Source organism: Phalaenopsis equestris, unplaced genomic scaffold (assembly GCF_001263595.1).
Source record: "Phalaenopsis equestris unplaced genomic scaffold, ASM126359v1 Scaffold000761, whole genome shotgun sequence".
NCBI classification, from domain to species: domain Eukaryota; kingdom Viridiplantae; phylum Streptophyta; class Magnoliopsida; order Asparagales; family Orchidaceae; genus Phalaenopsis; species Phalaenopsis equestris.
This window is the reverse complement of record NW_018165201.1, coordinates 329,044-351,853: the sequence shown is the minus strand read 5'-3', so window position 1 is coordinate 351,853 and position 22,810 is coordinate 329,044. Positions and strand designations below refer to the sequence as shown.

Here is a 22,810-nt window from a genome sequence, read left to right as displayed (position 1 = left end):
GGGGTTTTTATACCTCTAGCCTTCATTAATGGCTAGTTCAGCATTAAAATATATATATATATATATATTTAAGAAAAAGCACGATGGCAAATATATTAATACGAAAAAGATACAGAAATGTTGTATGAGATGACCTAAAAGAAAATCCAACTCATACAATATAACACACACAAAACCCAGATAAAACAAATATACAAAAAGCTTGAAAACCAAAAAGCCACAAAATGACATAAAAATGCTAGGAACGTCCCACTTTAGTCCTGCCTCTAGTTCTCGGAAGTGAGCCGGCTAACAAATTGGCGGCTAACTGAACCATTGCCCGTAGTAACCAAAGTATCATCCATCAGATTCCTGAGCTCGAGTAGATCCTCATTCTTATTCTTCCTCCTCGATGTGTAGACCTATCATTCCTCATCCGATGATTGACTCGTCTGATCAGTAGATTTCAAAGGTGGTCGGATAGGTGTAGGTCGTTACACGTCTTGATCCCCATGAGCCTGAGTAATATTAACAACTTTCTGGACATGATGAGGCAGTTGTGAAGCAGTAGAAGTATTTCCACATACATTATCAATGATTGGTTCTAGAGCAGGCGGGGTCTAAAGAAACTCCCTCTCCCCCACGATAGGAGGTTCCAAAGACGACAGAGCTACAATTGGGGATTGAATGGTTGTCATATTGCCTGCCTGATTAGGAGAAGATGGAATCACAACCTCTAGCGGAGTAGTTTGTTTTTTTTGTCTAAGTTGTGGGTGTAGATGGTGACATTGAGAACTGGAGTATTCAAACATACGACAGTTCAAACATTACGATGGAAAATGTTTAATATATATATATATATATATATATATATCGCTTTTACATTTGATATGACCAATGCCTCTGACAACAAAAATTCCTTGTAAAACCTCAATATGATAAATACAAGTGAAATCACAAATTTTAATTCCTATAATTGAACCGCAATATATTTGAGATAAAATCAGCAAGATATACAGAGCAATGAATTTAAAAAATAAACTTAAATCATACACTACTGATAAACCCAATTCTTTACAACAAGCAAACAAAGTTGATATGATCCAAATGCAATGTTCGATTATTCAAACACATTGATGATTGTCGTGTTAATAGAAAATCTCAGCCTCAGAGAATATTATAATAAAAATGTACCAAACTTTAATGTAAATTATTTGGACTTAAAGACAATCAAAAGAGAAGAATACGATTGATATCGCCAGGGGGGTGTAGATTCAGCAAGAATAACGAAGCAAACAATTCGAAGCAAAAAAAAACAACCAAAACAAAGTCAATATGCACTAATCAAATAAAAGATACAAGAGATGAGAATTTCTTATTCTCGCGAACGATTGAAACGTAGAAATCACCACCTGAATGATTGACGAAGGAAGTTGATCCGGGATGTCACCACCAGCAACGAGGGGATATAGTTGCTGCCACCTAACGATGTGGACATAGATTTGCCTCCATCTGAGAAACACAAAGGGAGAACAAGCCCGCCAAAAACTCAAATGAATAGAATGCCAATAATACAATAGCAAGCCACATATTTTTAATCAACAAGAACCTAAACCAAATAAAAACAAACAGACAAATATACCCTTGCTCCTATTAGGAGTGGGAGGCAACCCTAGCCTTAAAGAGAGGGGGAGAGGGCCGATTGGTCCTCCCTGACATGGACGAAACCGGTCCAGGGTCCCCATCCTGCCCCACGTCAATCTATTGGCGGAGCTTCGGCCTAATCTGTCGAAGCTTCTGACTCCTCATGATATGATTTCAGGTCGAACATGTTGAAGGTGATGAAGCTGTTGTAACCTCCCAAGATTGAAGGGTCTTAGACTTCCCACACTTGTCTCTTCGGTGGCATAGCTAGGGTTTAGGTTTGAAATGTGAAAGAGGGTGTATGAGACTGATTTAAGGTGCAGAAAAACTATTTAAGGTTGTTGATTTTAAAAATCAACAGAGGGAAATTAGGGTTAAGTCAAGATTTGGCTATGGTCTGGTGAGTTAGGTTTTGGAGGAGAAAAAGGGTATATGGGCCAGATCTAGGTGCACAAAAAATATTTATGGTTGCAGATTTTGAAAATCAGCAATTGAGAATTAGGGTTAGGTTAATATTTGACTATGATTTGTGAGTTTAGAATTGAGAGGATTTTGGTAACACTAGGATGGAAGTAGGGTTAGCCTAGTTTTGATATCAAATGATACCAGAAAAGAGGGATTGGAGAAAATTAAGCAAGAACAAAAGAAAAAAAAAATCCGAGATGAAAAAAAAACAATACAAAACAAAAATAATATGCACTAATAAAAAAAAAGAAACCAAATACAAGAGAGTTTCCTACTCTTGTAACTGATTGGGATTGACAAAGGAAGAAGACCTGAGATTGCACCACCAATAACAGAGGGATATAGTTGCTACCACCCAATGTCGTTGATACAGACTCGTCCCCATCCAAGAACAATAAGGGGCCCTCACAAAACTCATATGAACAAAATACCCCTAATACAATAAACAAACACATATTTATACTTAGCTAAGCTAAAAAAATGCTAATATCATATCAATTATATATCTAAAATCACTCTCAAAGATTTCAAGTAAAAACAAAACACATGTTCTCTAACCATATGATTTTGTTTTCAAATACCAACAAAAAAAGAAACAATTATGATAAGAGCTCCTAGACTGAGTGATTTGTCACAAAATAACATGATTAAATTAGAAATATGATTAAAACTCGCAAGTACCTCAATTGACTAAATCCTTCGAATGATGAATTATACAGTGAACTTAATAAGACACAAAACTCTCTATTAGTTAATATACACTTAAAATTATTCCCTTGAATAAATATCCACTAATGTTTACAAAATTCGCTTAGATGATGTAACCTATAATTGCTGGCAAAATTCCTTTAATCAGGTTGAGCAAGCAAACCTCTTTGACAAAGCAGACTAAATATGATGTTAATTCAAGAGGCTAGATCATGAGATCTTGATCCGGTTCGTCATCATACCCCCATCATCTGATCAAATTTGAGGGAGTTAATTTATTAATATGAAAGCAAAACTATTACTATAATACTTGAAGCATTTAGCCCCTAACAACTAGCTTAAATTAAAAGGTATCTTTTGCTACTGGGAGAGATTAATTATAAGGTCTCGTGACTATTAAAAACCTGAAACCAAATTATAAACTCCTTACAAAATGAAGGAAAGATATCCAAGTATCTAAAATTGAATACTTCTGGAAAACTTTGAGATAGAGTTAAACTCTTTCAGAAAGTCAGATACAAGTTTTTGGAGCCCAAAGTTTTTTATCATGGACTAGACCTTGGGCATGCAACGTTTATCTTTCTTTTTATTTCTTCTATAAGAATTAAGGGGTGAAAATAAAATCACAACAATCCACTTTGAACCAAGGTAATTGTGGTCCATTGCCTTGTTCTTTCAGCTAATAATAAAGGAGACAAACAAATCCTAACTACCGTCAACCACAAGGATCAAAAAATGAACAAAGAAAAAGATGAATTGAATAAAAAGGGAACCGGTCTTGACAAACCAAAATGACACCCTCCCTCCATTTCTTAGTTGTTAGTCACTGAACATCTATTATAAATGCACCATAAAATTCTATATAAAAGCTCATGATAATTTACTATAATAAAATGTTTTTTCCTTCCACAATGTAAAATAGCAGGCAGCGGGCATTCAACCACAACAATAAACACTAAAATTGCCGGCGTTCTAAGCCCCGGATGTGAAAATTGGAGAGTTGCATTAGGTAGTCGGCAACCAACATAAAATTTGTCAAAAAATCATGACAAGCAGTGGGCATCAATATTAACAAAAATTACTGGTAAAAAAAGAACCAAGCAAACCTTGGAGAGAGGGGTGTCATGAATGTTTGGGTACATTCCTACTGATGTTGTATTTGCAAGGATCATCCCTTCCTCTGGATGGAAATTTTCTAAATCTGCGAGTGATATAGCTTGTCCGCCAACAAAGTTAGCAAGTTCTCTGGCTCGTTCTAGCAGTCAGCAGATACAAAATTGTTTCATAACCATGAAAAAAATGAATCACAAGATCAAAAAAAAATCATGGCTTTGTGTTTTTGCGTTGATTTAATCAACTTAGTTAAAGCTGGGCTTGCGAGATTTGGATATAAATTCTCCCAGCAAAGACAAATATAGTGTTCAGATTACATTTATCATATGAACATCCACATATCCGAGTAAACATGAAACTTTAATGAATAATAATCCCAAATTCATTATTTCTCTGACAACAAATTTACCTCCCATATGGTTATTTTACGACGTGCTGGTAGCTTAATCAGTATTATTATGGTTTGAGGCTTCAAATACATAGGTTTGTAAGTAATTAGCCACTATATATATTGTAGATAATGAGAGAGAAAATCCTACTTTAGGGTCGGAAACCAGTTTGAAAGTTGGTATTTCCCCTGAAAATAGAAACTCCCTCTTTATGGTGGCGAGCAGAGTCGCATTAGCTAAGGCAAGAGAAGAGCAGGGAGCGTCAGCGTTAGGAAAGGCTGAAGGTAGGTGCCCCGGTGGATGTAGGTCCTGCGGTTGGAAAATCCTGCAGAAAGGATAAGTGGGTGAAACCCACAAGGAAAAACGGAAACTGGAGAACTAGCAAGGAAGCCAGCGGAGATGGAAGAACAAGTCGGGAAGAGAGCAGGGAAAAGAAATCCTCCTTTCTTATTTCCGCTGGAAAGAGGGACTAAATTTGGCTGGCAGACCGAGATGTCCACCAGAAAAGATAATTCACCCTGGAGGAGGTTGGGATTACCGCTTGAGAGTCGGGATTTCCCTCTTCTTTGACGAATTTCTTTCCTTTTTCTCTTCTTAATTTTTATCCCTTTTATTTTTCCATTGAGAATTATTATATCGAATTAAGTGTGAATTTTAAGGGTTCTGAATATCTAGTCTTCCCAAATTCATATTCCTTAATTATCTCTTAATGTGAGTTCAAAATATCTTATAATTCATTCCAAAATTAAGTTTAGTCATATTGTTTGAGTTAATAGTTAAGGCTTAAAATCCTTGAATAATTACTTCTCTTTATAGGCATACATTTTTATATATTTTGAGAATTCCATGCTAGAAGCGAAAGTGATTAAAGCTGGGTATTAGATTATTATTGAATTAGCTAAAAACTCAAACCTTGGATGGAACTTTACATCATTTTTAAAATCTTTACATCCCATGATCAAATAGCAAAAGTTCCTTTATATGTGACTACAATAACCAGAGTCTAAGCGTAGAAGTGAAATTACATTCAGGCACGCACGTAGGTAGAGTCTCTCCCACAAACTTCTGTTTACCCTAAGCTCACCACATGACAAGACCAAGAGTAAGGACAGTAAATAATAATAGGAAGTAAAACACCACGTGTATGCAATAGTAACAGGAGCGGAAGCAATATCGCTCAAAGCACAGCCACATATACAAACATCCAAAGAGAGCAAATCAAAGATAAACATAACTGAACTCCAAAATAATCATCGCCCATGTGAGTCAATGTGCAAAGTGCAGTGTCTACGTCAACATGCTGGAAGTCCACAACACCACCAAAGTGTATACATCACAGATAAAACACACTAGCAATGAAGTCAAAGTAAAGCAACAAAAACTTAAAAGAAGAGCAGCCTCAACTGGCCCTTCATCGCCATCCTGATCATCATCCATGGGCTCGCCTACATCTTCGAAAAGCTCGAACGAGGGTAGTGTCATAAAGATAATTGGGTCCGAAACGATGTTCTGCCCCTCCTGTCAGTACAACTGCTCGATAGTGAAATACAGGTGCATGAATACATACTACTGTTGGTGTTGTACCTCGAAGAAACGTGACTGCTCGCGGAGATCATGCAAGCTCCCACTACATAACCGCGACATCTGTGGACAGAGACTCAAGACGGTCAAAGATCGCAACAAGGGACGGCGGAAATCGTGAAGAACTCTCTCTCTCCCCTCTAGTGTGTGGACGTTCAAGGAGAAACTAATGGATTTGGTGATCGGCTTCAAGGGATTCAACAGCTCCTCCCACTTCTCCCCAACCACGCCAGCTTTGGCACATAGCACAGTGACCAAGCACAGCTAACCCAACCCACAATGATTCTACCGCTGACAATGTGGCTTGAGGAGATCGTCGGGATCGACCTTACATCAATAGACATGTCTGTCTGAATGAAACGGTCCTTCAAAACCTCTATCAGATTGGTGGTGGGCATCATTCGAGCCCATATCAAAAAGTTACAGGATTTGATAGGCCTTGGACTGCTTATTCATTGCAACACGAGAGAAATTAACAATTTTCTTGTCCAGCACAAGCCACTAGAAAGTGTAGTCCAAGATAAAATTGATAATTTCCTCATAATTAGGAGCCAAGAAGTTTGAATACACGCAGTTGAGGAAGTTAACCAATTTCGGAAGTGAGTTAATTGTCGGAGTCGAACATGATCCACTTACCTTGCACAATTACACTATCATCTATGGGTTCCTTCGCATTAACGAAATACTAGCACACGATAAAGAATACGGCAAGGAAGCGGTGTAGCATAATCGCACCCAATTCCAACCAACAATTTGCCCCTTTACCCGACCTACGGGTTACAGGAACGCCCGTTCAGGGATCAACTTCTTTGACATCAAAAAGTCATTGTTAAAATTTGACGCATTGAGGCAAATGAACTTCTTATTATCAAAGGTTTTTCGTTCTTTCCTTTCCTCCTGAGTGTCACAAGACTCAAGATTACGGAAGGGATGGAGCGATAAAAAAAAAGCAAAAAAACTTGATGCCTTACCTTCAAAAGTAGTGGAAGCTAGCTAATCCTTCCTCTTCTTCCTTTTCTCCTAGCTTCGCTTCTTCTTTCTCGTTTTCTTCTTACTCTTACTCTCCTACGATCGACGTCGGCTAAGCAGACAATACAGGTAGGTAAATAGGTATTGTGAATGACCACAATACCCAAAACTGCATTTTTACTAAGGTGGGCACTAACGCTAAAGGTCAGGACAGCGCTGGCGCGCTCTTAGCGAGGCGTGGGTATACCACTAGCTCTATCGCGCGAGACAAGCACGGGGATGTCGCAGCCTGTCTAGAGAGGGAGTGTGCCAGCCCGACTTCTTCCCACTACCTTTCCCATCCTCTCCAACAAACAAGCAGGGTCTGACTACTCCGATGAGGATTCTAATTAAGGGTGTAAGTGAGTCAAGTCGACTTGTGAGCTCAGCTCGATAAGTGGCTCCTGAACTGAGTTCAATGAGCTAACAAGCCAAGCTCAAGCGAGTCCCGACTAAACTCGTTAGCTCATGAGTTGGCTCACATAAAAAAGTATTAATATAAACTATACTCAAAATATATTAATTTTTTAGATTTTATCTTTAAGGTATTAAAAATATTAAAAAATAATATTTTATATTGTATATTAGGTGATTTCTTATTAATATATCTTCAAAGTGTTCATTCTATTTGCCATCTAATTATAAAGCTAGCTTAAATTAATATCATTTTCTCCCATATATACTAAACAAGTCGGCTCGCGAGCCGACTCAAACTCATAAACTAAAGTTCGAGCTCGAACTTGAGCTTGATAAAATTAATCAAGTTCAAGCTCCAGTCGAGGGTGACTCGAGCTTGACTCCTTTACACCCCTAATCCTAACACACAATTCTAACAAAAAAGACAACACATAAAAACACACAAAACAAAACACAAACAAAATCTAGCTTGAATCAAATCTCAAGTTAATGCTTGGGTTGTCTCCCAAGTAGTGTTTGTTGTAACATCCTCAGCCAAATCATACAATATCAAATCAAACATACCAGAATTTTCCAATATCAATTTATCTTTTAAACAAACTCTGATCAATCATCCCAAATATTAACTGTCTTAGAAATTTCCTAAATCATTCAATGTCCTTTCTATTCTATGATCTTCCAAAAAATCAGTCCTTTTTCACACCCATGTTCAGACTTCCTAGCACCTGATGAGTCTCACTCCTACGATCATCTTTCAAATAGTATGATGAGGGCCGAATCGAATAATAAACCCTAAGAAAAAGTTCTTGCTTGAGGGCTCCTTGCACCTCACCATTTTGTAATTCGCTCGATTCATCAGCACTCATGAGGGGAACATTGGAATATCTTCCTAAATAATCGCACTCTCTCTGCTCAAAGGAAATCTCCAACCCTATCACTAGGGCTCCTCTCATAGACTTAACTATATCCCTAACAACTCAAGGAGACACCTTTAAACAAAGAGCAGACTCTTCCTCAAATATATTCCAACAAAATTCATCCACAATAGCTTGCTCTTCGAGGTCCAACTTATTAGATTCAAAAGATTGGCTATCAAATATCCTTACCACCACTTCTACACTCTGGCCTTGATCATCCTTAGAGGCTTGGGGAAACATTATGGATTTCAAAACATTGAAAGTTACTTCCTGATCATTCACTCTCATAGTAAATCTTCCCTTTTAAACATCAATTAGCACTCTCCCAGTGACTAAAAAGGGTCGGCCAAAATTTAAGGGAATCTCTTTATCATCTACAAAGTCTAGGACTACGAAATCAACCGAGAATATGAATTCATCAATCTTAAATAGAACGTTCACTATCACTCCCCTCCGGTAGGTCACAAATCGATCCACTAACTGAAGAGTCGGAGTGAACTTCTCATAACCCTAGCCTTTTGAAAATGCATGGGGGCATAATATTGATCATGGCTTCTAAGTCACACAACGCCCTCCCACTAAAATTTTTTTCCTATGGCACAAGAAATGGTAAAGCTAACCATTCCTTTTAGTTTTTTAGGCAACTTCTTTTGCAAGATAATACTACACTCCTCAAATCAAGACCAACATCTTGTTGTTGGCTCCTAGCTTTATCTTATTGTCAAAAACATATTTTACAAACCCCACATAGCTCGGAATCCGTTTTAGGAATTTATCATAAGGCAAATTAATGGTGAGTTTATTGACAAGCGCTAGAACCTCGGACATGTGTTGGTCCTTCCTAGGCTTTTGGAGTCTCTAAAGGAAGGATGGTGATGGTCTCTCTTGCCTATCCTAAGAAGTGAAGTAGATTTTCCCAAGTCCGACTCAACAAGTTCATTCTCTCTCCTATGGGTTTCTTCCCATTCCATCATAGTTCTTACTTTAATTGCCTTACAATGCTCAGGATTCTGATCCCTTGATATCACTTACCTGTAGCTAGGGAGAGTCTCTTGGGGTCTATTACTCATCGAGTTCACCAATTGTTCGATTTAAGTCTCAATATTTCTTATTGCTCCAGCTTTGCTCTGTAATTGATTCCCTAATTGTAACACAATTTCCTCCAAAGATAGTCTCCTATCCTTTAACTGGTTGTTTGAAGAGAATCCAAGGGGAAAGGTTTTGTCTCAGGTTCGAATTTCCATGGTTATTTCAATTTCTTACAGGATTGCCTTGGGGGTACCCCCACAGCTGGTTTCCTACATCTTAATTGTTATTGTTATTACATTGAAAATTGGTGTGATGCTTCCAACCGCTTTGTAGGCATTAGAGTAGGGTTACAGGCCTAATTTCCTACAATATTCATAGTCTCTAAGGCAATAGTGCTAGATTCTCTTACCAATCCATGCATCATCCCATCACTTAGTAGAGATCCTGACACTAAATTCATCTCGAAGGTGTCTAACTTCCTAGAAATGGTTGCTACTTTGGAAGCTAGGCTGGTCAAAACATACGTGTTGTGCACACTAGCTAACTTCTCCGGGGTGATTCTATCAGAAGACCATCGAAATCTATTGGTGGCTATTTCCTTAATCAATTTATACGCCTCATCAAGGGGCTTTGATATCGGCGTCTATGATGGCCCTTAAGGAACATACCAACCCACTATAAAATGTGTGGATAATAAGCCAATTAGGTAGGACATGGTGTGAGTACTTCCTAACTCCTTGAACCTCTCCCAAGCCTCATAAATCAACTATCAATCTATTTGGGTGAACGAAATAATATCATTCCTAAGCTTGACAACATAAAGATTCGCTCAATTTCCGGGTCAAGTGGCAACTGTGCACTTAAGCTACTCCTATGCATGTGTTGATGGGTGTGCAAAGGGTGGTCCTACGCTAACACAAGAAATGAGATAAAAGCAGAAAAACAAGAAAGAAACATAAGCGAACACACGATGAAAAGAAATAATGCAAGTAAAAAAATTTGTTTATTTTTGGCTTTTTTTGTTATTTGGCTTTTTGACATCTGCAACAAGAATGACAATGCAACACACAGGTACGACACAAAAAAATAAAAATAAATAAATAGACAAGAAATAAAAAAATGTTCAAACCTAAACCTTAAGTCATTCAAATAGAGTTCTAAAGTCAGAAAATTTTTAACTCTTTTCCCCCAACAATGCCTCCAAAAACTTAACACCTGAAATTTTTACAAAACAATTAGGTCAACCACGCAAGTATACGTGTCGATCGAAAAATATACAGAAATGAGTTCGAATATCAATCTCATGAGAAAATGGTCAAAAAGTTTTTTAACAAAGGGAACTCTAATTTGCTACTCTACTTAACCTAATTTGAAGTTATCTCACTTGCATGAATGAAAGTCTAACAGCCCTAAGAGCAACATCAAATTATAAAAGAAACAACATAAAGCATGGAGTATTTGAGCATCCTTCAAAAGAAGTAAGGTTCATGCTCCCTGTGAATCAGGTATAGTGGTTTCTCATCATTTTCCTATGACCTCCCCTACCTAACAGCTGTCAATCAGGGACAATGTCCTTCTTAACCTATGTCTAGATCATAAGAAGAGTTGGAAACCGTATTACAGTTAAATGGGACTTAATCATACAACATTTCCTAAAACTTTTCAGATCCCTAATTTAGGTTGTAATTTTCTAATGATAATATGTCTATTTAACTAGACTATTATGTGTTAACCTACTTGTTTTACTAGCCGACAATTAGGAGACTTAGATCATAATAGTTTATAACATCCTAATTGATCAAATCAGGAGTAAACTACGTGTCAAAGATTAATACAATTACATACATACATCAAAAACTTATATAATGTTTACAGGAAAAACACATGTAGAACAAAATGAGAAACATCCTATCCTTACATTAGAGGAGCATAAAAGCATTTTAGCAACTCGATATGAGATAGTAAAACAAGAAAACCTTCATTGAAACCATTGAAGAAAAACAAGCGAAGGATAGTATAACTTACAACTATGCAATTACTCTCCACAAGACCCACTCCTCGTCGTACAATATCGCTCCACGATCTTCCTCCCACATAGACTAAATCTCTCTCACACACAAAATCCCCTCAAAACTCTCAAAAAAATTGCCCAAGAAGTTTCTCTCAAGGAAACTCGCAAGAGGAAACCCTAGAGCACTCACAAAACTCCTTACAAGCAACGGAGAATAGCCTCCAACCAGCCAAGAGTGTCTCTCATCATTCCAACAATAGTTTTTATGGATAGGGCAAAGAAAAAACTTTTAAAATGAATTCTACATGAGGAGCGCACCCACAGCCATGCCTAGCGCTTGTGCACCAATCTTTGGCTGGGCTCGGTGGGGGTGCGCCATTGGTGTGGCGCGGGTGTGCTACCCTTGGCGTGGGTGCGTCCGTGAAGTGGCGCGGGTATGTCATCTTCTCTGGAATGGGGCATGGGTGTGTCATGTTTGAACTTTGGTGTGTCAGGCTAAGGTCTCCTTATCTTCTCTTTTGAATCCCAATTTCCCTCTTGTTCTAGAATAAGTGGCTTAATCCATTGTAACCCGACAATACAACAAAATATCTTGCCCAAGAATAATATTATCATAAATATGCAATAAAACATGAATTAACATAAGGGAAAATCTCACATATTTCATCCACATCAGATATCAATTTGTAGAGTTATTTTCAAAAATTGAAGCTAAAGATAATAGTGTATACTGGTAGAAATAATGTAGATTAAGTCATGGAAATAAAATCCAAATTGTAGTGATAGACGACTAAATGGAACTGTCAAAATGGAGAAACCATTTTAACATGTACATCGGGAACCCAATATATAGTGGGTCATCTTGAGAATAGTCTGATATAATTTACTTTTAGAGAAAGTTTATGATGACATGTCGAGGATCAATGAGCCCCAAAGATTAACCGCCTAAAAACATAAATCAGACACAGACTAATGAATTACTTTCATAGTAGAATGGCCCATTAAAATTTGTAAATAAATGAGAGAAAGAAAGGCCTTACAATTGTAAAAATCTCTTCATCAAAAAAGAGGGGAATCGGCTTACATTAAAAAAGTGTAGGCTATTAATGTTGAATATATGAATTCTGATGAATCAAAAAATACTGTAGAGTTGGTGATACCGGAGTTAACCCAAACCACGACTCAGAAATACGAATATTATTGCTGACTTAATTAAGGATACAATGAAGACTCAAAATAAAATAAAACAACCACACAAAGCAAAGATGCAAGACAATTGCAAACAAATGACGCAACAAAGAAGACACAAAAAATATCAACGAGTAGGAACTCCGAAGTGGAGTAGAGCTGGCGGCTGCGGTGAAGGTTGTACAGGGGAAGATCGTAGATGGGGGAAGTATCCTGTTGTTGTTGAAGGGGGAGGACAGTGGGGGCGGTGAACCGTAGTTGGAGGAAGTATAGAGAGGTTATGGCCTGCTAGGAGGAGGGAGGCAACCAGTTAGAGGCAGGACAACAGACGGCAGTAGCCTGCATGATGGAGGGAGGAGGCTGAGCGGTAGCCTGCAGAGGTGCAGGGAGGGGTCCGACGTACGTTGGCAGGCAAAGAAAATGCCTGCGGTTGTTAGGGAGAGGTAGAAGTGGTGGATGCCTGTTGTAGGGCTAGTAGGCAGGCTGACAGCAGTAAGAAAAGTGTAAGCACAGATAAATTTCTCAGCGGGCTCAAGCTATAGCCGGAGCACAACCCGAACTCGTGGAGACGATCACCACCTCAAACGACGGACAACTGGAGTACTTTCTCACAGACGGATACCGCCCTCGAAGGGGAAAACAGCATGTCGGCGGCTGTCCAAAAAGCACGTTGAATTCTTAAGTCAAAAAACCCCCTTTCCTAAGCAATAATAGCCCCTATATATAAGAGGGATTAAGAATTATATTAGACAATGATTTTAATTAGGAAATAGAATAAAAAAAGTAATATAATAGACAAGGATTTATAATAGGGATTTCATAGAAAAGGAAAGAAAATTAATGAGGAAAAAGGAAAGAAAGGTGGGGGAAGGGGGATAATTCAACCCCCTAGGAGGGTCGGCCGGTCCAGCATGACGCTGGACAAGGCCCATCTAGGCCAGTCTGGTCGACCTCCACTAACAGCCAGTGTGGAGGGGAAAATATCTATAATATTGGAACCATGAACAACCTTTGCAAGAGAGAGCGGTTCTTGAGGCATAGAAGGTTAAAACACTAAGGAGGAAAGTAGCAAAGCAACCTCTGAAACATCCGAACCCCTAAAGGAAGTAACAAACTGGTTGATGGATCAATTGTAACAATCATTGGAGTAGGGTTTCAAAAAATCTCTCAGGAGATTGGGAAAGCGAAAGATCCCCCAACAGAGATCAATGAAAGAGATTAAAAGTGACCACAAATTGATAAGGAAGGTGTGACATGATGACTCTTTGGAGAGGATTAAGGATTAAGATCACTAAGAAGTGATCTAGGTGGACTCAATCTCCTTCAAGGATCAGGAAATCAAATTTTGGTAGAGGAGCTCAATTTGAAGTAGTATGAGTGAAATTAAAGTTTATTCGAGATTTTGTCTACAATATAGAAGCTCACTTCAAACACTTAGAACTTTCTCTATAGACCTTCAAATCATACAAACAAGATATTAAATATATAGTAGAGTGTCAAATACTTATCTAAAAAGTTTGGTACTTTTGGAATTAATTTGATATGGAGAAACACAAATATAGTGGAGATTGGTCAACCTATCCAAAAGTGGCATAGTTTCGAAAATTGGCTAGATCTATCGTGAAGGTATGAGAATTTAATAATTTAAATTGAAGATAGTAATAAAAACACTCTAGTATTGACCTGGAGTGTTTTGTTGGTTTTGGAGAATTGGGGATAGAAAAATCCTGAAAACACAAGATAAAAAGTTAGGCTTTCTTTGGGCAATTTTTCTCCAGAATTTTAACATAATATTGCAGATATGTTTTTTTTATATTTTTGAAATAGAGAATGAGATGAACATAATGACACCAAATTCAAAAAATTTTAGGGATGATTTGATTGGTAAATTAGGATAAAGCACTAAACCGGTACATAATTTCTAGAAAAATACAGATTTAAGGATTCTCACTTAAAATTACAAAACAATGGGATAAAACACAAGATTTAAGGTTTTTTATTTTGGAACATAATAGTAGATAACACTACTGACACAAATACAAGATTTGCACGAAAGAAGTATAAAGAATTAAAAATTCATAATCACCAAAGCCAGTTTCCAAGGATATCACCAAATCCCTTCGGTGGTCGGCCACCAAACCTCAAGCAAATAGAAAATAATTCATCCAAATGTTCACACAACCAACATTTTTTTACAGAGAAAAGATCAATTAAAATACAACATGTTAAGCACCCTTTCATCACAAATATTTACTACCAAAGCAACTAACCAAAAGAAAAAGAGAGTGAATGGCCGACCCCCTCTTGTAACTACCCAAATCACATATGGTCAGCCCCTTTTATAAGCTCCCACTCCATTCATTGACCGATTGTCAATGCCACATAAGCATACCATGACTATACATAAGCAAATATTTGACTTCGACAAAAATAATACATCATTTTACATAAACACATACAATTAGCACACAACATTGAAGAAATTAAATACTACATAACATAATAGAAATAGACATAATTGAAAGTCTTCAAGGACTTCAAAACCATCAAAATTCTCTCAAGCTTGATTTGACCCTAGATTTAGATCAAGTAGTTGGGCCACCACTTCTAGCTTGAGACCAAGCGATATTGTCACCACCATGTGCCACATTAGTTCCCTTGGTCTCAGAAGAACTCTCTTCCGAAGAGTTGAAATCAACATACACATCTGCTAAGTCTAGTTTAAGCTTATGCAAATCCTCTCTAGTGATTAAAGTGTCTTATGTAGATGGTTCATCCTTCCACCTCACTATGAATCTCCGATCACATGCCCGGTCCTCCCCAAAGTGATGATGTGGTCTATTTCATAGAATGAGTGCTGGGTCAGCCTCTGCAAAAAGTGATCTTGTTGTCTTTCAAAAGCATCATACACATTCATAGGTTGGCTAACACCTTTAAAATGTATTAAATCTTCCACATTAAATATAGGGATGATAAACATGTTTTTAGGCAAATTTAAAACATAAGCATTAACACTAATTTTCCTAATAATCTCAAATGACCCATATACCCTAAATTGTAATTTTTTAAATGAAGAAGATGGATACCTCTCAGAATGAAATTTGATCAATACATAATCACTTACGTTAACTTCCTTAAATTTTTTAATTTTGTTTCTAAACATATTTTGCATTTGAAATTTCTAATTGTTCATTAACAACTTTATGAAAATTTTGAAAATCTTTGGCAAATGTAAATGCAAAATCAGAAAATGCATTTGTGAGAATGTTTGCAAGATCAACTGGTTTTGTTTTCTAGGATTGTAACCGTAAATAATTTCATTCCATTTGGTGGTCCTAAGAACTGAGCTATCATAAACAAATTCGGCAGTAGGTAAATGGAGGTCATAAATTCCTAAGCTTCTACCTATTAAACTTCCAAGAAGTTTTCTAATGATCCATTGAATATCTTAGTTTGACTATCAATTTGGGGGTGGAAGACTGAGGATAATTTAAGTGTTGTCCCATAAATTTCCACAAAATTTTCAAAAACGTGATACACATTTAACATTCCGATCAAAAAATATTATTCAGAAAAGTTTGAGGAGTTTAACAATGTCCTTAAAAAAGTCTTGTTATGTGTGAGGCATCATTAGACTTGAAATAAGGTAGGAAGTGTGTCGTCCTGAACAATATATCAATAATCACAAAAATGTTATCATGTCCTCTAAAGGTCCTAGGGAGTCATAATACAAAGTCCATTGAAAGGTCTTTCGAAGGTCTAAATGGTATGGGTAAGGCATAATATCGTCTAGATGGTTGTTCTATGTTTAACTTTTTTACAGGGATAACATTGAGTAACAATTCTCTCCATATCTCGCTTAAAAGAAAGCCAAAAGAACCAGTAATCAGAAATGTCCTAAGCAAATTCCGGATGACGCACTATTTTTTCTCTTTATATAAATATCCATTTTGGATGGAATATTCACTAAGTATATTAAAAAAGGGTTGTCCATTCTTAACATGTTCAAAGTAAATCGGATGGAAATTTGGCTAAGCTTGATAGTCAGTCTTAAGCCTGTTAAATCTAGGGATCTTAAATTCTAAAGATGAGATTACCAAGGTCAACCAAGAAAATGCATCAGCGGGTTTATTATCAACTCCTAGTTTATGCTTTAGAACAAAAACAAAATACTGAAAATACTCAGCCCACTTAGTATGCTCACAACTTAACTTCTTTTAAGTGCCAATGAACTTTAGAACATGATGGTAAGTGTTCAAAAAGAACTCTGTGTAATAGGAGATATCTCCTTTGTCGAAGCGCCTGCATAGTTGCATAGAATTCTCTATCATAGGTGAGTATGGTGATTTTGCTTCATTTAACTTCTCACTGTAGAAGGCAACAAGAAGATTTTCTTGACTTGGAACACCGCCTATGCCTACACCTACACCAGAGGCATCACAAGTGACCTCAAAAATTTTGTTAATATCAGGATGTTTTAAAACAAGAGACGAGGTCATAAGGACTTTGATTTGTTCCATGACCTTTTGGGTTGATATATTCCACACACACTTCTATTTCTTCAATTGGTCAGTGATAGAAGCTAGAATCGTGCTGAAATTTTTCATGAACCTTGGGTAGAAGGTTGCTAAGCCATAAAAACTATAGACATCAATGAAACTCTTAGGTATGAGACAATCTAAATGACTTGAATTTTAGCATGATCAACTTTTAAACCATCAATAGTCACAGTAAACCCTAGAAAAATAACTTCAAGCATACAAAAGGAACATTTCTTAATAATGATGTAGAGCTTTTCCTCCTGTAGGTTATGTAACACTGATCTTAGGTGTCCTAAGTGATTTTGTTCACTAGGGCTAAAAATGAGAATGTCGTTAAAATAGACTATCAAAAATTTTCTTATAAAGGGTTTAAGATGAGTCTCATAAAAGCACAAAGAGCACTGGATGGTCCAAAAGACATAACTAACAACTCATACAGTTCGTTAGGAGTCTTAAAAACTATCTTCCGTTCATCCCCTACCCTTACCCAAATCTAGTGATAACCACTTTTCAAGTCAATCATGGAGAAAGATGTGGCATTTCCAACAAGATCTAACATGTCATCTAATAGGCGAATTGAAAATCTATATTGATAGTGATCATGTTGAATACTTTGATATCAATACACATTCTCCAAATGCCAACTTTTTTAGGAGCTGGCAATGCTAGAACTGCACAAGGACTAAGGCTTTCTTGGATGAAATATTTCATTAATAGTTCATCAACTTGCCTCTTGAGTTTAGTATGTTCAGTGGGATTCATCTTATAATAGGGTAGATTTGATAGTTGTGAACCCATAGTAAAATCTATGGCACGTTTGATGTCCTGTTGAGGAGAGAGACCCTGATGGGTCATCTAGATATAGATCCTGAAATTCATAAAGTAAATGAGCTATAATTTTGGAGATTTGAAATTTAATAGGTTTGGGTGCAACTTCTCAAACAAGAAGCGAATATAGGAACTTGAGTAAAAAAACTCTTTCTAAATGATGTTGAATCTTACTTTGATAATACTTAAATTAAAATGTGACGAAGAATGTCTAGGACTCTCAACAATAATACCCAAATAGAAGGGAAAATACAATCAAGTGAAGCTTAGCGTTCTTCTTTTGGTCAGAATCGGGATTTGTGAAGTTGTGTAGGGAGTATTTTGTGTGGTGGAGGTTCTCTATCCCCTTCTCAAGTTTTTAGAGTATTAGATGTGGGGTAAATTCTATGAGGCGTGTTTGTCCTCTTTTCAATTGGTTTCACAAGAAAGAGTTTTATGATTTTGCCATTGAATTTGAACACAAAAGTGTTCTATCTTCCATAGTGAAGGACATTCAAATCATAGACATGAAAGACTAATAAGATATGTGTGATTTCCTTGGGGAGGACATCACACCAAATGTGATTGATATAACTTTCTATCTTAATAGATACCAAATATCTGGTTGTGACGGGCAGGGAAGTGTCATCTACCCAAGTGACATGGAATGACTCTGGTTTAAGGATAGCTCGAGATAAGATACGAGTGAATTTCACATTCACAGCACTACCTCCATCTATCAACATCTTACACCTCTTTGGCTTGCACATGGCATACATGAAAAGAATGTTCTTCGTCCATTTTTCTTCTTCCATGGTAGCAGATAAGCATTTGCGCATACTTTAAAGGGGTGGCTTCACGTTCAACCACTTCATCAGAAAGTGAGGTGTCTTCGTGGATCTCCACTACGTCTTCATCCACCCTATCATCATCTAACCATTTGTCAACCTCATCAAGAAACATAATCTCGGCCTTGTGCACTAGTGTTGCATATGACCTTTCTTCTGACACTTGAAGCAAATTATTTCCTTCATCTTGGATGAAGGGTTAGGTGTGATCCAATGGGTTTGGCTACTAGTGCGTGGTGGCGTAGTTCTAGTAGACCTTTGTCTTGCATATCAAGAAGATGGAACTGAAGAACCTGGACCTCTAGATCGAGAGTTTAAAGCGCATTCTTATGTTTTTCCAAAAATAATCCATGGTGGAAAGCACCCTCAAGTGTTTGTGGGTCATGAAGTTCCAATTCATGGTAGATCTCACTCCAATGTCCAATGGTTAACTTATTGGATAGTTCTCACACAAGGTTAGCGCAATGTGTTATGACAATTAAGTCTTCAAATTGGTTCATGTACTCAACCACTTGCATACTACACTACCTTAAAGTCATTAATTGTCCATGGAGCTTTTTAGGGCAATATTTAGATCTAAGCATCTCCTTCATTTCTACCCATGCTAGTTGGTGTCTTCCTAGCCTCTATTCCTTAACCAAAAGGATGGTCCAAAAGACTTTAGCATGACCAGTTAGTTTTATTTTTGCAATGGTGGTCATTTGATAGTTATACATCTGCACCACTTAAAGAATTAATCTATTTGGGTGAGCTAGTCAAGAAAATTATTGGGTTCATGAACTCCATCACATTTAAGTGCACCAACTTTGACTTTAAATGGATTCTAATTGAGCTTCAATGTTTCTAACATATTCATTCATAGGTTTTTTCTAAAGGTCACTTCTTCTAGGTGGTAAGGTGTCCCTAGACACTTCTTGAAAATCTTTTTTTTTCAAATGGTTTATGTCAGTAGAATTTGGCAACCTAATGCTAATATCTTAAACTTGATTTGTTACTTAAGTTAGAGAATTTGTTCATTGCTTTGCACGTTAAGAGCCTCTATTCTCCTATTAGTCAAATCTAATTGATCTTGAATTGCTAATTTATGGGGCATGATTTATAAATAAAGATTTCATTTTTTTTTTGTTCTTTTAAATATGATATGTCTGCTTAGTTAAACTAAAATGTGATTGCAAATGATAAAATGCAAATCTAAAAATTTTATACCTTCACAATATGCTAAAATAAAATTAAAAACACAAGTAGCAAAACAATTAAGCTTTCTAACAAAACATAAAAGTAGAGATAGTTCACATAGAGTTTTCCCATACCAATTAAGAATCAAGGGATAGGCTTAATTTACAATGTGGAGCTATCCCTTGTTGTTTAGGTGTAACTCAAGTCAAATTATGAATGGTTAGATTCAAATGAATTGGTTGGATTTGAATGTGGAGCTAACTTCATTAGTTCTAACACAAATTGTGACATAATTGGCATCAAACATGTACATTTGTCACTAATAGTTGCAATATAAGTAAAATATCAAATAAAAGATAAACCAAGGGGATGAAAAAGGTTACCTCAAAGAAAGTGTTGAAGGTCAAGGGTTGCAAAAGCCTTGCCAAGCTTCGCATTCCACAAAATTCCACAAGATCAAGTGCTAGTCCACCTAAGCAAGCTCTAATACCAAAAATGATAATGAAGATGTGAGATGATGGTTGTTTGGGGAGAATCAAGATCACTAAGAAGTGATCTAGGTGGACGCAATCTCCTTCAAGAGTCAAATGATCAAATTTTGGTAGAGGCGCTCGATTGGAAGTGGTATGAGTGAAATTAGAGTTTATTCCAGATTCCGTCCAGAATCTAGAAATCACACTTCAAACGCTTAGAACTTTCTCTATAGACCTCAAAATCATCCAAACAAAAACTTGAATTGTGGGGTAGGGAAATAAATACAGATCTATAACATTTTGGAATTAATTTGATATGGAGAAACCCAAATATAATGGAGATTGTCAGTACTACCAGAGGTGACCTAGTTTGGAAAATTAGCTAAATTTTTGTGGAGGTAGGAGAGTTAAGTAATTTAAATTGGAGATAGTAATAGAAACACTCTAGTATTGATCCGGAGTATTTGTTGGGTTTGGACCATTAGGGTTATAAATTTGGGGACACGAAACTTAGAAAAATAGAAACTGGAAACACAGGACAAAAAGTTAGTGCTTTCTTTGGGCAAACATTACTCCATAATTTTAACATAACATTACAGATATTTTTTTAATAATTTTGAAGTAGGTAATAAGGCAAATAGAATGAAACTGTATTCAAAATTTTTGGAGATAATTTGATAGGTGAATTGGAACAAAAGGTTGAATTGGTACAGTTTTCCCATAAAAATATAGATTTAGAGATTCTCACTTGAAGCGACAAAACAATGAGATAAAACACAAGAGGTAGGGGTTTTTATTTTGGAACATAATAGTAGACAACACCACTAACACAAACAGCTCAAGATTTGCATGAAAAAAGGGCAGAGAATTGAAAATTCCTATTCACCAAAGCAAGTTTCCATGTAGATCACCAAATTCCTTAGGAGGCCAGCCCCCATGCCTCATGGAGAATAATTAATTCAAGTGTTCACACAGCCGAAATTTTCTTCAGAGAAAAGATAAGTTTGAATACAACGTGCTAAGCACCATTTCATCACATATATTCACTACCAAAGTAGAAGAAGAGAGAATGTGTCTTGTCCCTTTTTACAAGCTTCCACTCCATGTATTGACCAAGGGTCAATACCACATAAGTATATCTTAACTCCACAAAAGTACATGTACATAAATAATACATACACTTTAAATAAAAACATACAATTAACACAAAACATTAAGGAAAATAAATACTACATAACATAATGAAAATAGACATAAAATGAAGGTCTATAAGGCCTTCAAAATCATCTTAAGTCCTCTCAAGCTTGATTTGGTCATAGATTTGGATCTACTAGTTGGGCCACCTCCTTTATCTTGAGACCTTGTGATGCGGCCACCACTATGTGCCACATCAAGAATATTTGAAAGGGAGCAATAATCTATGACTAACAACAGAAAAAAAGGTTGGCCCCTAAAAGCCAAAAATATAGTAGGTGGGTGAGAAATTGATGCCTTCCCAAAAGGAAACAACCCATGCATCAAAACCACACCTGAACAAAAGTATGCATGAAACCCCTAGCCAAATAGCGCTCACGTGACACCGGACATCGCAATAAAATAAAAAGACGTCATGGGTTGCTGACAAAGTAGGGTCCAAAAAAACGAAGAGCAAAGCCTTTGCAAATGTACAAGACCCAAGCCGTATGTGAATCCATCACCCCCAACGGTTATGACAAACGTGCATGTTGGAGCCCAATCATGGTTCATAATGATGAATGTCGTAGCTCCCTTCAAGACACTACTAGGATACACTGACGTAAATTGTATGGATTCTATAGGTTATGAAAATTTGCCTCATGGCCTTTCTCGAATATGACTAACGAGTTGTACATGAGATTACCAGTCGAATTTGCAGAGGTCGATGAACATATGGATAAGACGCTACCCAGTGCCCTCATTTTGAAAGAACTTTTAAGATCTGAGTTTGAAGTTTCCCATAAGCACAAGCTCTTATGGAGAAAATTTCTTGTGATGGGAGAATATTGTTGATTAAGGTTTGTGGTTTAGAATGTTGAATGTTCAACATATAGTAGCAGTAGACGTAAAGCTTTATAGTGTAAAATTTTTTCACTCAGAATTCAAAATAAATAGTGATAGAATTAAGAAAACCCCAATCAAGATTCCAAGGTTTTCTCATCCAAAGTTATTTGGTCCATGATCACTTAATCAAAGGAGGAAATCGATCTAACATGATCGAACGATCCTTATCAGCACCACGAGTTGTATCATTCAAGAGAATTTTGTAGAGTTATCGTGGATATTTGCCTAAAGAAAGCAATTTAAATCGACTATAGCTAACATAGTGTTCTGTCAATTAATATAGCATTATGATTACCGCTTAAATTACATAAAATTACAAGAGCACAAACAAAACATAACTGTGATCGTAATATAATGATGCTATTTGACTGTAAACCACCCAATCCGAGACCTCTAGTAGTAACCGCTACTCTTAGTGGCGGGCTTAAGGCAAACCA

At 36.8% G+C, this 22,810-nt stretch overlaps 1 protein-coding gene across 6 annotated transcripts in view; it reads right to left on the bottom strand.

The window, feature by feature from the left end:
- Window positions 1-22,810, bottom strand: part of LOC110030833 (bifunctional 3-dehydroquinate dehydratase/shikimate dehydrogenase, chloroplastic) — a 63,772-nt gene that overhangs the window by 15,019 nt on the left and 25,943 nt on the right. For all 6 annotated transcript variants that reach the window (XM_020733758.1, XM_020733760.1, XM_020733761.1 and 3 more), the window contains exon 8: window positions 3,903-4,051. In XM_020733758.1, coding sequence (XP_020589417.1) covers window positions 3,903-4,051 — 149 coding nt within the window. The remainder of the gene's footprint in view (window positions 1-3,902; window positions 4,052-22,810) is intronic.